Here is a 17,290-nt window from a genome sequence, read left to right as displayed (position 1 = left end):
GTTGGCCTATTTCTCTGTAAGAGGATATTAACACTCATGCTGATCACCTGAGACAAAGTCCTATTCAAACAATGGCTGCCAAGCCAAGAACAAGGGGAAGACTTCAGCCTGTGGATCTGTCTGTCCACTGGGTGACAGTGTTGGTCCATCAGAAATAAATGTGTTTGTCCCTGGTCCAGGAAACTCCAGGTCCCTGAAAGGAAAGACTGCATCCAGATGGCACACAGAGGGCCATGGAGAGCCGTGTGGCTGCTCCTCCCTGAGTGAGCAGAACGGGTTTACATTTTATCTTTCAATGGAAAATGTTGTCTTGCTAGTCTCAGTTTCTCTGGGAAAAGCACTGCAGAGCATGTATGTGATTTCCATAATAAACTGCATTTTTTTCTCAAAATGTAAACAGGGCAGACAGCTTGCAAAGAACATTATGACAAATAAACTCAAAATTCATTTTAGCTATATATTCAGATTCATTAGGGGTTTATTCTTCTAAGCATACATTACTTCAGGGCTCTGAAGAGGGCAGTGTGGTTCTTACTGGGGTCTGTTATTTTCAAATTGCCAAGTCCCAGGTTGACATCATTTTGTCTCTGTCAAGAGGAAAGACAGGAAGACAAGAACAAGAAGCTGTAGTATCCAATTCCATGTGGTTGCTGGGAATGATGGAGGTATGTTAGCAAAATGCATTTAGAGGGAGAGTGATGTAGCCAGCCCAACGAGACAGAAAATGAGTTTAATGTTTGTTTTAGGAAGCTTTGAGAGGGTTGGTTGATGTTAATTTTTTTCTCTTCCATTCCACCTCTCCCAAATTGGAGAATAGAAGATAATGGCTCAAAATATTTGTGACATCATTATAATGTTTTGTGAGCAATGAAGTTACAGTAATGTGAGGCTCTGCTCCAAATTCTTAATTAGGTTGGAAGACTAAAATAGGATGCTCAGTTTAAAAAGTAGATCACCTAAAAGCTTTCTTTTTTCTTCTTTGGTTTATCTGGTCCAATTTATGTATGTTAAATTAGGATACTTATATTTTGTACAGTTAATGTAACAAAGGTTTTGAATAGTTAAGCAACACTAAAATGACAGTATTTTCTAGAGGAGTTCTATTTGAGCTCTGAGAATCTCAAGTGAGGCTTAGAAATATAACCAGGTTGTCTGGATTTCACTCCCTGAGGTTCACAATTGGCAACATTGAACGATACAAAACAAAGGGCTATGGAAGGCGCCTTGCCAAACTCCAGCTGTAAGTCACTTCTTTGCTCTTTGGACACTTCAGTCCTTCTCTGACTTTACGACACCCAGCAGCATAGGACTATTTAGACAAATTGCACCTACAAGCTTTTATTTTTCCTTCTTTCCTTCTTCCCTCCCTCCCTCCTCCCCTTCCTCCCTTCCTCCCTCCCTCTTTTTTCCTTCCCTTCCTCCCTCCCTCTTTTTTCCTTCCCTTCCTCCCTCCCTCCTTTCTTCCTTTTTTCTCTTTCTTTCTTTCTTCCTTTCTTTCTTTCTTCCTTTTCTTTGTGTACTGGTTCTGGGGCTTGAACTTAGGGCCTAGGTGCTGTACCTGAGCTTTTGTGTACTATTTGAGCCATAGTTACACTTCTTGCTTTTTGGCATTTAATTGGACTTTTCCTGACAGGGCTAGCTTGGATCCTTAGATCTCAGCTTCCTGAATAGCTAGGATTATGGGTGTGAGCCACTGTGCCTAGATTACATGCATTTTATGTTCTTGAAGAGAAGGGGTTTGGTGGTCTCACCCAGAAACACTTATGAGAAGAGGCCTTGAGCAAACAAGATTGAGAATTTGCTGGGATGAGTGCAGAGCAGAACAGAGCAGTGCAGTTTCTTCAGGGAAGCAAACCCAACCTAGATACCTCTGTTTCTCCCTGAGGGAATCACAGAGAAAGCTAAACTGAGAATACAATGCAAGGGCTTGTATCCTCAGCAGCCCAGGAAACCCTTTATCTGTTTGTCTCTGCAGAGAGGTACACAAGATTCAGTCATCCCAGTCTTAGCTACTGCACAGAATTCAACAACAACAAAAAATAAGATTAGTGTGTGAAATGACTCACATGACATAGACTAATTAGTATACCCCTTAATTATTACTGAAATAAAACAGGTCTTGCTTGTCTTGGTGGTGGAGGAAAAAATGAAAAGCAGAGTCTCTATGTGATCAACTGAAGATCTTAGGAGACTGAAACAATGTTGCTAAACTGCTAACTAATGGAAGGACTCAATTTCTTTCATTCTTTACCAAAATAATGCTAATGGGTATTCCCCTTATAGGCTTTTTTCTTATTTTAAATGTACTTAGATTTCTTCTGGCAGCTCTTTCTTCTTCCATTCTAGATAATATTCATTAAAGGTCTGTAATGTTTTCATCATGTGATGCTGTTTGACTACTAACTAGAAAAGGCTATTGGGCCTAGTGAACATGTTCACCTTGGCCAAGAAAGGAACTCTCTTCCTGGCCTCCCAAATACTAGGGTGGGGCCAGAAAACATAAGTGATCCACTTAGGATCTTCAGTTAAGGGGAGACCAAAGCTTGGGAAAGAGAGTGAATCCTGTAAGGAAAGTAATTGCCAAGAGAAATAGGAGTCTATGTATAGACAGAAAGAAACCACTTAGGATAGGAATTCCTTCTCAGATTATATTCTAAAGATTATATTCTAAGTGACTGGGGTGAGGCTCAGTGGTAGTGCATGTTCAAGATTCTGGGTTTGAACTCTAGGACATACATACATACATACATACATATGAATAAAGTAATATACTAGCTCCTAAAAAGGAACACTTACTATTTGGTAAGACTATACATTTCAACACTACATGATTCTAATTTTTTTAATGTTCTTTAAAATAATTTAATATCAAAAGCCAGGTGCCAGTCAGTTGCTCATGCCTGTAATCCTAGCTACTCAGGAGTCTGAGATCTGAGGATCACAGTTCAATGCTAGCCTAGGCAGAAAAGTCCATGAGACTCTTATCTCTAATAAACTACCAAGAAAAATCTAGAAGTGGTGCTGTGGCTCAAGTGGTAAAGCACTAGCCTTGAACACAAAGAGACTCAGGGACAGCACCCAGGACCCAAGCTCAAGCCCCAGGACCTGCAAAAAATAGTAATAATAATAATTGAACATCATCTAGGTGCCAGTGGCTCAGATCTATAATCCTAGCCACTCAGGAAGCTGAGATATGAGAATTGAGGTACACAGCCAACCCAGACAAGAAGATCCATGAGACTGTTATCTCCAATTAGTTACCAAAAAATGCCAGAAGTGAAGCTGTGGATCAAATTGTAGAGCACTAGTTTTGAGCATAAGAGCTAAGGGACAGTGTCCAGGCCCTGAGTTCAAGCCCTAGTACCTGCACTAATAATAATAATAATAGCTATTATTAATATCCAGTAATAAATGTTTAAAATTAAAAATTATGGTATATTCATATAATAGAATATTATTCAGTATGTTATAACACCAATGATGCTAGTGTGAAAGAATTTCTTGTATATTTTGTGTGTATAACACATTTATAATACTTGTATAATTGTATAATATAATAATAAATGTATAATAATTATAACAAAGTCAGCAAACCGTGGTTTTGTTGTGTCTTCCTGACTGGAGGGAGTAAGTAAAATAGTTTACCCAAAATTATACAGCTACTCAATACTGGGGCTGGTGTGGACAACTTTCTCTACCCACTCGTGCTAGAACAAGGTATATAAAGTGATGCAGTTGCAGTACAGTAGCAATTCAAACATAAGCCAGGCTCAGTGATACATATCCATAGTTACTTGGGAGGCTGAAGCAGAGGGTTGCTGGGGTTTAGAAATTTGTCTGCACATAGTAAGACTTCATCACTTTAAAAAAAGCATTATCATATACCTGGCAGTTCCATCTATAGCTACAGAACCCAAAGAATTTGAAACAAGGCATTTGTTTCATAGAGGGGTTAATTCACATTGTCAAAAAGGTTTGAATTTTTATAGGAATGAAAGCCTTTGAGTCTTAAGCAATTGAGGGCATTTCGGCAAGCAACACGAACCAATTCTGACTAACTTGGGGAAAAGGGAGCAGTTAAAGAACTTTGAGTAAGTAATCCATAGAGTCGAAGACAGAATTAATCCGATCATTAATAATACCTTAGGTAGGAATTGGAAGAATAGCCCAGTGATTGCCTAGTATGCCTGAGTTCTGGGTTCAATCCGCATTACTACCAACACTGTATGAGGGTTCAATCTGCATTACTAGCAACACTCTATGAGGGCTCATTTCTCCTCACCAGTGTTTGTTTTCTTGATGGATGCCATTCTGACTCAGGTGAGATAGGACCTTAACGTGGTTTTTTGTTTGCATTTCCTTTACGGCTAAGCATGTTAAACATTACTTCATGTAACTATTATATTTCTTATTGTGAGAACAGTCTGTTCAGTTTGCCTTCCCATTTATTAATTAGATGATTCTCTTGCTGTTTAATTTTTTTCTTTTTGTGCTCTTTGTATATTCTGTATACTGATCTTTTTTTTTTTTTGGGTCTGGTTGTGGGGCCTGAACTCTGGGCCTGGGCACTCTCCCTCAGCTCTTCAGCTCAAGGCTAGCGCTCTACCACCTGAGCCACAGCACCACTTCCGGCTTTTTTTCTTTTTGCTTATGTGGTGCTGAGGAATCGAACCCAGGGCCTCAGGCATGCAAGGCAAGCGCTCTACCACTGAGCCACCTTCCCAGCCCCTGGATACTGATCTTTTATCTATTGAATAGTTGGCAGATGTTTTCTCCCCTTCTGTGGGTTGCCTCTTGATTCTGATGGTGTTGAATCTCTTTTAATTATTTCTCTTACTGCTCTGGCTAGGGATTCTAGTACCATCTTGAATAAGAGTGAGGAAATTGGAAAGCCCTTGTATTGTTTTTGACTTTAGGGGAAATTATTTCCATTTTTTTCTCCATTAATATGAATATTGCATTGAGTTTGTAAGTTGCTTTGGGCAGCAGGGCCATTTTTATTATATTAATTCTGCCAACCCATGAGCATAGGAAGTCTTTCCATCTTCTGATATTTTCTTCAAATGACTTGTCCTCTACACTGACTGTGATGTTGGATATAGATTTGTCATATGTTGCTTTGTTCAGGTACATCCTTTCTATTCTTTTTCTGAGGTTTGATCCTAAATGGAGATTGAATTTTGCAAAGGCACTTTTTTTTGCATGATCATGTGATTTTTGGGGGGGGGTTGATTGTATTCATGTGATAGATTACACTTTTTTTGGGGGGGGTCCAGTCGTGGGGCCTGAACTCTGGGCCTGGGCGCTGTCCCTCAGCTCTTCAACTCAAGGCTAGCACTCTACCACTTGAGCCACAGCACCACTTCCAGCTTTTTTCTTTTTGCTTATGTGGTGCTAAGGAATCGAACCCAGGGCCTTAGGCAGGCAAGGCAAGCACCTTACCACTGAGCCACCTTCCCAGCCCACACTTTTTTTTTTGGTAGGTCATGGGGCTTGAACTCTGGGTTTGGGTGCTGTCCCTGTGCTCTTCAGCTAAAGGCGAGTGCTCTACTGCTTGAGCCACCGCACCACTTCCGGTTTTCTAGTAGTTTATTGGAGATAAGAGTCTCAGGGACTTTCCTGCTCTGGCTGGCTTTGAACCATGATCCTCAGATCTCAGCCTCCTGAGTAGCTAAGATTACAGGTATGAGCCATTGTGCCCAGCTTTCTCTCATTTGATGGAGGCATTCATGGTTATAAATTTTCCTCTCAACACAACCTTTGCTTTGTCCCAAAGGTTCTGGTAGGATGTGCTTTCATTTCCCAATAGATTCCAGGAACTTTTTGATTTCGCTCTTCATTTCTTCAGTGACTTACATGTCATTCAACAGTGTATTGTTCAGTCTACATGTGTTTGAATATTTTCTGTAGTATCTGTTGAGTACTAGTTTAATTCCCTTATGGCCTGATAGAATACAATGCATGATTTCAATTTTCTTGTTGTTTGCTGAGACTTGCTTTATGTCCTATATATATTCTATTTTGGAGATTTATGAGCTGCTAAGAAAAATATGTATTGTGTCACTACTGGATGAAGTAACTCTGTAAGTATCTGTTAAGTCTATTTGATCCATAGTGTCATTTAATGCTAAGATTTTTATTTTTATTTTTTTGGTTGTTTTTTTTTGGGGGGGGGTCTGGTCGTGGGGTCTGAACTCTGGGCCTGGGCGCTTTCCCTCAGCTCTTCAGCTCAAGGCTAGCGCTCTACCACTTGAGCCACAGCACCACTTCCGGCTTTTTTCTTTTTGCTTATGTGGTGCTGAGGAATCGAACTCAGGGCCTCAGGCATACAAGGCAAGCGCTCTACCACTGAGCCACCTTCCCAGCCCTAAGATTTTTATTGTTGTTTGGATGACCTATTTATGAGAGAGTATATTTTCTTTTTTATTTTTGTCAGTTGTGGGGCCTGAACTCTGCAGCTCTTCAGCTCAAGACTACTGCTCTACCACTTGAGCCATAGTATCGCTTCTGGGCTTTTTCTGCTTATGTGGTGCTAAGGAATTGAACCCAGGGCCTCATGCATGCAAGGCAAGCACTCTACCACTGAGCCACCTTCCCAGCTCTGAGAGTGTATATTTTCTTGTTTTTATTTTGTTGATTTTTTTCTTTTATTTCCTTCTCTTTTTTTGTGTGTTTGTATATCTTTTAAAAAATAGATCTCCAAATCTCTGCAACATTTTGTTTCATGCTCTTTTTTTGTTATTTCCATGAAAACTTCCTATTCCTATGTATTCCATGTCACATGTCCTAATTCTGTCTTTTCAGCCCTTGAGTTTTACGCTTCAAGCTTAGTCCAAAGGATAGTGTAGGAGTGAAGACAGGGGGGATGATATAACTGGCCGTGAAAAAGAATCATGGCTGATGTCCCTGTGCCAAGACATGTTAGCAACAGAAACCCAAGAAATTCATTTGATCATGATTTTAGGTGACATAGGAGCCTTCATATTGAAGACCTTAAAGACCCACTATATACATATTTTTGAGGAGGAGGTGGGACTGGACTTTTAAACTCAGGGTCTTGTGCTTGCTTAGGCAAATAGCCCCCAAAAAGTACTCCCCCAACCCTTATATTTAGTCTGCCTTTCCCCTCTATTATTCAGGGAATTATAATTGTCCATTGATGTCCTTCACACTGAGAACAGTGCCTGGCATGAAGCACATACTTACAGTAGCCATTATGAGTTTGGGTAATTTAAAAGAGGAGGAAAAAGTGTATGTATGTGTGTACAAACTGCAGTTTAAAATGGATACAGGTTTTTGTAGATTAAAAAAAAGTGCTTCAATAGTGACATGCCTGTAATCCTAGCCACTCAGGAGGCTGAGATCTGAGGATTGTGGTTCAAAGCCAGCCTGGGCAGGAAAGTCCCCGAGACTCTTATCTCCAATTAACTACTAGAAAACTAGAAGTGGTGTTGTGGCTCAAGTGGTAGAGTGCTAGCCTTGAGCACAAAGAGTCTCAGGGACAGTGCCCAGGCCCTGAGGTTCAAGCCCCACAACTGACAAAAAGAAATAGTGACAATAGTATCAGGGTACTTGGTTTCTAAAATGCTATGAGCCTTTGGATTATATCATTTGAGGTTTGTTTCTCTTTGTTTTTGCTGGGAGTTGAACCAGGCTTTGAGTATGTGAAGGATATTGTTATGCACCTGAGATAACACTTCCAATTGCTGTTTATAGTTTTGAATCTCAACCAAAATTCAAACAAACAAGAACCTTCTATACTGCACGGGGATATACCATAAGCTATAGAAATTGAAGGTATTTTCTAGTCTAACACAATCTGTATTATGATCAAGTTATGATCAAAACTCGATCACTGCAGCCTGCTGCCTTACCAGGAGGCCATAGTTTTAGCTGATGTATGAATATACATGGATTGGAAAGTTTTCTTCAGAGTTGTGAATAAAGCCCCAAATGAGAATGAAACATTCTCGGCTTATCAATTTTTAAAATTGTACTTTTTGGGGGGGGATCAGATATGGGGCCTTGTCTCTGTCCTGGAGCTATTTTGCTCAAGACTAGCACTTCAGCTCAGCCATAGCACCACTTTGGGTTTTCTCGGTAGTTTAATGGGAGATAAGAGTCTCATGGACTTTCCTGCCAGGGCTGGCTTTGAACCTTGATCCTCAGATCTCAGCTTCCTGAGCAGCTAGGATTACAGGCGTGAGCTACTGGTACCTGAGTACACTTTTTTTTTTTTTTTGCCAGTCCGATGGCTTGAACTCTGGGCCTGGGCACTGTCTTTGAGCTTCGTTTGCTCAAGGCTAGCACTCTACCACTTAAGCCACCTCTCCACTTCTGGCTTTTTTGAGTAATTTATTGGAAAGAAGAGTCTCATGGACTTTCCTGCCTGGGCTGTCTTCAAACTGAAATCCTCAGATCTCAGCCTCCTGCGTAGCTAGGATTACAGGTTTGAGCCACTAGCACCTGGCTTGTAACTTGTTTTATTATATAAATATTTCAAATTTATTGTGTATTTGTGTAAATTGGCTAAAAGTCATCCTTATGTCACTATTTAGAAATAATCAGATTCTTTAGATCTTATAAACCATTTGCAACGTATTTTGTGTTGTAACCTTGCCACTGATTATCATTAACCCATTTGTCAGTGTGATCTTGTAAATTCAGGCCAAGATAAATGGCTTCTGTGGTTAATACCCAGGCATTAAAAAATAAAGGCAAAATATTTCCAATCAGGACAGAACTCCATTGGCTATGCAGACTGGCATAGAAACAGGAGACACATTCTTTTGTTGCAGTTATTATAAATCCAAAAATTCTATTCCCAAGGAGAACTCTTGTGATAGGACATCCCTCTGTGGTGAAGATTTTGCTATCTGAAAAGAAAAGAACATGGGGCATAGGTGACTATGTCCTTTCTAGTACTTGTTCTGGTACTTCGAGGATTTATTCCTTGAAGAGAAGTAGATCGTTCTTTTTGAACTCAGGACCTGGGCACTGTCCCTGAGGTTTTTTTTTTTGTTTTGTTTTTTGTTTTTTTTTCTTTTTATTTTTTTTTTTACCCAAGGATTGCATTCTACCACCTGAGCCACATCTCCGCATCCAGATTTTTGGTGGTTAATTGGAGATAAGAATCTCACTGGCTTTCTAGCCTGGTGTGCCTTCAGACTGCAATCCTCAGATTTCAGCCTCCTGAGTAGCTGGGATTAGTCACTGGTACCAGGTAGATTTTTTTTTTTTTTGGTCAGTTGTGGGTCTTGAACTCTGGGCCTGGGCACTGTCCCTCAGCTCTTAACCTCAAGGTAAGTGCTCTACTACTTGAACCACAGCACTTCTGGTTTTCTGGTGGTTTATTGGAGATGAGAGTCTCATGGACTTTCTTGCCTGGGCTGGTTTTGAACCATGATCCTCAGATTTTAGCCTCCTGAGTAGCTAAGATTACAGGGATGAACCACCGGCATCTGGCAGGTAGATCATTTTTAACAATATAAATTCAGAACTACAATCAGCTGCTTTCCCTTGCTACCTTTTCTTATCCTTTCTTCCCAACCTCTAACGGTTGAATATCTTCCAGTTGTTTGCCACGAGCTCTATAAAATAAACCCTTTCTTTCACAGAATGAGAAACCTGGCTTTACAAAGAACAGAGAAAGCAGAATTTAAGAGAAGAGGCTTTTGGAACTATAAGTAATAAATCCTACTTGTGTTTTGTTTTGATGGAGGAAACTGTGGCTCAGTATGATTAAATGATATTTCTGAGTTTTAGACTAGTTTTGTCCAGAATTCAAGTCTACTGACTCCCAAATTCAAGGGCACTCTATTATCTCTTAGAAATTAACTATAACATGAAATGTGTACACAGGCAGTTAAACAGAATGATTAAGAATGGCTGTTGGTAATTTTAGACTTAATTAAGGTATTTGTTCTGCCATTTGTTCTATTTTCTTATCTTCAAATGATATATTCAGTTCCTTGGAATATGTATGATGACTACCTTATGTGTATACGCCTAATATTTTGTAGTGACACAGTTGAAGATCTTTATTTTTTAAATTTAAATTTTATTGTAAAGGTGATGTACAGAGGGGTTACAGTTACATAAGGTAATGAATACATTTCTTTTTGAACAGTGTTATCTTCTCCCTTGTTTTCTCCCACTTTTTCCCCTCCTGATTCCCCATCCTCCAAGTGGTAAAGCTCATTTCTAACCTAATGTCTAGTGAGTATCACTGTTGAATTGGTTCAACCTTTGTCCCACTGTTTCTAAACTTATATACAAGACAAAAGGTACAGAAATTTTTTAAAAAGCTAAGAGTTGGTGGTTCACGCCTGTAATCCTAGCTACTCAGGAGGCTGAGGATCACGGTTCAAAGCCAGCCCGGGCAGGAAAGTCTCTATAAGACTCTTATCTCTAATTAGACACCAGAAAATCAGAAGTGGTGCTGTGGCTCAGGTAGTGGAGCACTTGCCTTGAGCTGAAGAGCTAAGGGACAGTACCCAGGCCCAGAGTTCAAACCCCATGATTGACAAAAAAAAAAAAAAACCTACAACCCCCCAAAACAAAAACAAACAAACATAAGAAACCAATGACAACAGAGAATAAATATAAGGAGACCAAAGAAAGAAAAATAACCACAAACAGTACAATAAAAAAAACAAAAACCTCTTGGGGCTGGGAAGATGGCTCAAGTGGTAGAGCGCTAGCCTTGAGCTGAAGAGTTGAGGGACAGCGCCCAGGCCCAAAGTTCAGGCCCCACGACGGGACCCCCCCCCCCCCAGAAAAAAAAAAAAAACCTCTTGTTCCCATTTCTTGGAGTTCATTTTGATAAGTGTCGTCTTATATGGTCATATGCACATAGTTATTGAGCCATGGTGATCCTCCCTAAGAATATCCTCCTTTGTTCTCAGTGTGAAAATGCTTAGAGTGCTGTTTAATTAATCATATCTGAGTGTAATTATTTGCCTTTCACTATCCATTGGATTAACGTGTATATTTATAGACATATTCCAGTTATTACAAATGAGGGAAACCATGCAGCATATGTATCTTTGGGTCTAGCTTACTCCACTTAATGTAATTTTTTCCAAGTATTTCCATATCCTTATGAATGGACACTGTCATTCTTTCTGATGGGAGCATAAATTCCATTGTGTACATATATCACATCTTTTGATCCATTCATCCAATGAGGGACTTCTGGGTTGATTCCATATCTTAGTTATGGTAAATAATACTGCAGTGAACATGGTTGTGCTGATGTCATTAGTGTGGGCTGGTTTGTGATCATTTGGATAAATGCCCAGAAGGAGGATTGCTGGGTCATGCAGAAGCTCTGTGAGGAGTTTTTTGAGGAATATCCATACTGCTTTCCAGAGTTGTTGAACAAGTTTACATTCCCACCAACGTAGTGTTCCCTTTTGGCCAGCATCTGTTATTAGTTTTCTTGATAATGGCCATTCTAACTGGGGTGAGTGGAATCTCAGTGTTGTTTTTATTTGCATTTCTTTTATGGCCAGAGATGTTGAACATCTCTGCATGTGTCTATTGGCCATTCTTATTTCTTCTTTGGAGAAGTCTCTCTTTAAGTCTTTAGCTTATTTATTAATGGGGTTGCTGTTTCTTAGAGGATTTGATTTTGGGGGTTTAATTTTTTGAACTTTAAGTATATTTTAGATATGAGGCCCTTGTCTGATGCATAACTAGTAAAGATCTTCTGTTCTGTGGGCTTCCTATTTATCTTACTATGTTTTTTTGCCATACAGAAATTCTTCAATTTTATGCAGTCCCATTTATCCAGACTTTCTTTGATTTGTTGTTTCTGGATCTTAGGAGGTTTTGACCCATGCCAAGGAGTCCTAGTGTTTCCCCTATCCCTTCCTATAATATTTTCAAGGTATCTGGTATTACACTGAGGTCTTTGATCCATTTGGAATTTATTCTGGTGCAGGGTGAGATACAAGGATCTAACTTCAGTTTTCTGCACTTGTATAGCCAATTTTGCCAGCACCATTTGTTGAAGATGCTGTGTTTTTGGCTATTAGGTGGCTATAGGTCTGTTGGTTCATTTCTGGGTCTTTGATTCTATTCCATTGGTCTTCAGGCCTGTTCATGCGCCAGTACTAAGTTGTTTTTATAACTATAGCTTTGTGGTCTGGGGATGTAGCTTAGTGGTAAAGTGCTTCCCTAGCATGCATGAAGCCCTTGTCTTGATTCCTCAGTTCTATATAAGCAGAAAAAGCCAGAAGTGGTGCTGTGGCTCAATTGCTAGAGTGCTAGCCTTGAACAAAAAGAAGCTCAGAGACAGTGCCTGAGTTCAAATCCCAGGACTGGCAAAAAACAAAAAACAACTACAGCTTTGTAATAGAGTTTCAAGTCTGGTATTGACATTCCTGCTAAGGATTGTTTTTGCTATTCAGGGTCTTCTAGTATTCCATACACATTTTTGGATTGCTTCTTCTGTATAATTGAAGAATTTTGTTGGGATTTTAATGAGTATTGCATTGAATTCATAGATTGCTTTGGACAGTATTGCCATTTTTAGTAACACCATTTTCATGATATTAATCCTTCCAATCCAGGAGCGTGGGAGGTTTTCTACTTTAATTTCCTTCTTCAGGTTTTTAAAGTTTTCATCAAAGAGGTCCCTCACACCTTTGGTTAAATTAATTCCTTCTTTTTTTTTTTGAGGCTATTACAAACACACCCAAATAAAATTAGAGACGACCATCATGATAGAGACAAACAATATTCAGAACATTATAAGGGAATATTTTGCAAACCTTTATGCTAACAAATTGGAGAATCAGCAAGAACTGGAAGATTTACTAGCAAATACTGATACACCCAAACCAAGAAGATTAAACCAATGAAATAGATCCATGACAAGTAACAAAATAGAAATGGCAATAAAAGGTCTCCCATCCAAGAATATCCTAGGATCAGATGGATTCACAGCTGAATTCTATAAGGCCTTCAAAGGAGGACTCACTCAAACTCTTCAATAAAAAGCAAAGATAACCACCAAATTCATTCTATGAAGCCAGCATAACCCTCATCTCAAAACCTTATATTTTCGATGTAAGACTGCCTCTTACATTTCTTCAAAGTTCATGTCTTAGCTTTTCATACCTACTAGATTTTTATTTGACTGTTATATTTTAAAAGTGGCAAATAAAGAAATAGTCCCCTCGTTAAAAAAGAAAGAGAACTATAGACCCATCTCTTTGATGAACATTGATGTAAAACTTATTAATAAAATTCTGGCCAACCGACTTCAACAACTAATCAAAAAATCATACACTATGATCAAATGAGATTAATTCCAGGGTTCAATATATGAAAGTCAATTAATGTAATTCAACACATCAACAGGAGCAAGGACAAGAACCATATGATCATATCAATAGATGCAGAAAAAGCATTTGACAAGATCCAACACTGCTTTATGATAAAAAGCTCTGGAGAAGTTAGGAGTCCATGGAATTTCCTCAATATAATAAAGACTGTATATAATAAGCCTTATACAAACCTTATACATTATACTTAATGGTGAAAAGTTAAGACCATTTCCTCTAAAAATTGGGAACAAGACAAGGATGTCTGCTCTCACCACTCCTCAATATTGGAATTTCTAGCTAAAGCAATACGGCAAGAGACAAACATAAAGGGGATCCAAATAGGGAAAGAAGTAAAACTCTACTTCTTTGCAGATGACATGATCCTGTATTTAAAGAACCCAAGTTACTTGAGCTAGCCCGAAACTTTGGCAAAGAAGCAGAGTATAAAATTAACCCACAAAATTCAATAGCTTTTCCAACATTCCTACATTCTAATTGCCAACAATGAGAAGAGTGAGGCTGAAGATCTTTCTTCAAATAAGATTACTCTTTTATGATCAAATTCTGAAAATGTTTTCTTAACTTTTTACAGATGTACATTCAGGGAAAATTAGTATTTGCCAACTTTATTTTCAATGGATATAGCACATCTGCTAAAGACCTTCAAAAACAAATCGTGAAGACAAAGAATGATTACCGTATGGGATATTTTCTTCCTAAAGACTATAGGATTGGGTAAGTAATAATTACATTCATCTTTTCTTTTCCTTCCCCTTTTTTGTGGTAGTACAAGGATTTGAACTCAATTCCTTGCATTCATTTGGCTTGCTTGCTGCACTGGTGCTCTACCACTTGAACCACACCTTCAGTACAGCTTTTAAGTCATTTAAAAATGTATTGTAAGCTGGGTGCCAGTGGCTCATGCCTGTAATCCTAGCTACTCAGGAGGCTGAGATCTGAGGGTCATGGTTCGAAGCCAGCCCGGGCAGGAAACTGTGAGATCTTATCTCCAATAAACCACTAGAAAACTGAAGTGGTGCTGTGGCTCAAGCGGTAGAGCGCTCGCCTTGAGCTGAAGAGTGCATGGACAGCGCCCAAGCCCAGAGTTCAAGCCCCACGACCCACACAAAAAAATATTGTAAAGGTGATGTACAGAGGGGTTATATAATTACATAAGTCAGGCATTGAGTACATTTCTTTTTGAAGTGTCACCCCCTCATTTTCTCCCAGTTTTCTCCCTTCTCCCCAAGTTCATTTCCAACACAGTGTCTAGTATCACTGGTGCATTTTTCACCCTTTGTCCTACCATTTCTGTGCTTCCCCTTACCCTCCCCAAATCAGATAAACTTACACATAAGACAAAAGATACAGAAATAAAAAAACAGTGACAAAAGGGGAAGGACAGAAAATGAAAATGAACCACAAAAGTAAAAAAAAAATCCTTTCTATTTCCTTGGAGTGTATTTCAATAACCATCATTTTATATGGTCATATGCACATAGCTACTGAGCCCTTGTGATCCTAAGAATATCTTTGTTCTCACTGTGTGAATGTTTCGAGTCCCATTTATCATGTCCAAGTGTGATTTTTTTATTTTTTTGTCTTTTACTATCCACTGGGTTTACTTGTGGATTTATAGGCACATTCTAATGATTACAAATGAGGGAAAACATGCCTATTTAATGTATTTTTCCCAAGTCTATTTCCTTATGAATGGGCAATGGCATTCTTTCTGATGGAAGCACAGGATTCCATTATATATATATACATATATATATATATACATATATATATATACATATATATATGTATATATATATACGTATATATATATATATATATATATATATATACGTATATATATATGCCACATTTCCTTGATCTCTTCATCCACTGAGGGATATCTGTGCTGATTACTTATCTTGGCCATGGTAAATAATGTTGCAATAAACATGGTTGTGCTGGTAGCTTTAGTGTGGGCTGGTTTGTGGTCAGTTGAATAAATGCCCAGGAGTAGGATTGCTGGGTCATGGGGAAGCTTTGTTTAGTTGAGGAACCTCCATACTGCTTTCCAGAGTGGTTGCACAAGTTTACATTTCCACCAACAGAAGTAGTAGTATTTCCTTACCACCAGCATCTGTTATTGGTAGTTTTTGTTTGACAATGGCCATTCTAACTGGGGTGAAGAACAATCTCAATGTTGTTTTGATTTGCATTTCTTTTATGGCCAGAGATTTTGAACATCTTCTATAAAGTATCTAGAGGCCATTTTTACTTCATCTTCTGAGAAGTCTCTTTTTAGGTTGTTAGCCCATTTATTAATGGAGTTGTTTCTTAAAGGATTTTTGAGGATTTAATTTTTCGAGCTCTAAATGTATTTTAGATATGAGGCCCTTGTCTGATGCATAGCTAGTAAAGATCTCACTATTTTTGAGACCGAATCTCTTGGACTTTTGTGCCCAGGATGGGATACCCTCTGGACCTCAGCCTCCTGGTATCTAGATTTTCACTTTTTAAACTAGCATATCTCAGACAAAGAGGCAAGCTTCAAAATGTGCCTTTATAGGAATTTATTCCTTGTGTAAAATCTTCCCTGGAAAGGGAGAAAGGGGCTTATTTGTTAAAAAGATCACTTCAGAGAAGGTCAGCCATTTTCTCTCTCTGTCAGTCGTGGGTCTTGAACTCTGGGCACCGTCCCTGAGCTCTTCAGCTCAAGGCAAGCATTCTACCACTTGAGCTACAGTGCCATTTCTGGTTTTTTGGTGGTTCATTGGAGATAAGAGTCTCATAGACATTCCTGTCTGGGCTGGCTTTGAACCATGATCTTCAGATCTCAGTCTCCTAAGTAGCTAGAATTACAGGCGTGAACTCATTGGTGCCTGGCTCCACTTTCCCTTTTTAAGGGGCATTTAGTCTACAAAGCCATTCTAGAACTTTCAGGAGTGTTCTGTGAATAAACCAGTTTAACTAATGTTAAAGTATGAGTCTTGGATGTTAACTTTTATGTTGATGTCAAGATGTCTTTTTTGACAGGAAGGTAATAACAGTCCACAAATACAACCTAATGTCACCAATGAGAATGGTGAAATTAGAACTTTTAATTTAAATGGCTGTTTTCACACTACTAAATTAACATGTGAAGTATGTCAGAAATAAAAGTTGTGCTAATGAATCAAAACAACCACCATCTTTTTTTTTGTATATTAGATGCTGAAAAATACAATAATGTAATAAAGAGACAGAAAGGTCTTCTTTTTTCTCTTAATCCATGTTGTAAACAGCAGAATAAAAAAGGTACACAAAAAGAGGAATGTATAGCAGCACAGATTTTATTAAAGATGTTTTAAGTTTAGGATGAACAATAATACAGGAATATACAAACCTACAGTTGGGTTCTTATAAAATTCTTTAATAATGAAGTTAACAAAAACTGATGTGATAAAATATGCTTTGATTAATAAAGGACTATGCTTATAAAAAGATATTTTCACAACAATCCATAGCTGCATCATTCCTAATAACTCAGAAGGAGAAGCAACCCAAATGTTCATCAGCAGATGAATAGATCAATGAAATGTGGCAAATATGTAGATTATACAGCCTTATAAAAAGAAATCATCTCATATACTACAATATGGAGAACATTAAGATATAACAAGAAGTAGAATAGTGGTCAACAGGAGCAGTAGAGAAGTAAAAAGGGGAGTTGCTACTTACTGTGTAAGAGTTTCAGATTTTCAAGATAAAGTCCTGGAGAATCATTTCACTACAGTGTGAATACACTTAACTTTCTCAACTATATTCTTTTTTAAATTTTTTTATTGTGAAAATACTGTACAGAGGGGTTACAATTACATGGGCAAGATAATGAGTACATTTCTTATCAAGCGTTGTAGCCTCCTCCTTTGTTTCCCCTTCCCATCCCATCCACCCCCGTCCCCCAACCCAACCAT

At 38.6% G+C, this 17,290-nt stretch overlaps 1 protein-coding gene across 1 annotated transcript in view; it reads left to right on the top strand.

The window, feature by feature from the left end:
- LOC122119312 (uncharacterized protein C3orf20-like) overlaps positions 1–17,290 on the top strand; it is an 84,369-nt gene that overhangs the window by 62,966 nt on the left and 4,113 nt on the right. The window contains exon 15 of the mRNA XM_042693387.1: positions 13,930–14,072. Coding sequence (XP_042549321.1) covers positions 13,930–14,072 — 143 coding nt within the window. The remainder of the gene's footprint in view (positions 1–13,929; positions 14,073–17,290) is intronic.

This window comes from Dipodomys spectabilis, unplaced genomic scaffold, assembly GCF_019054845.1.
Source record: "Dipodomys spectabilis isolate Male_0828 unplaced genomic scaffold, ASM1905484v1 ptg000163l, whole genome shotgun sequence".
Classification (NCBI taxonomy): domain Eukaryota; kingdom Metazoa; phylum Chordata; class Mammalia; order Rodentia; family Heteromyidae; genus Dipodomys; species Dipodomys spectabilis.
This window is presented reverse-complemented; position numbering and strand designations above follow the sequence as displayed.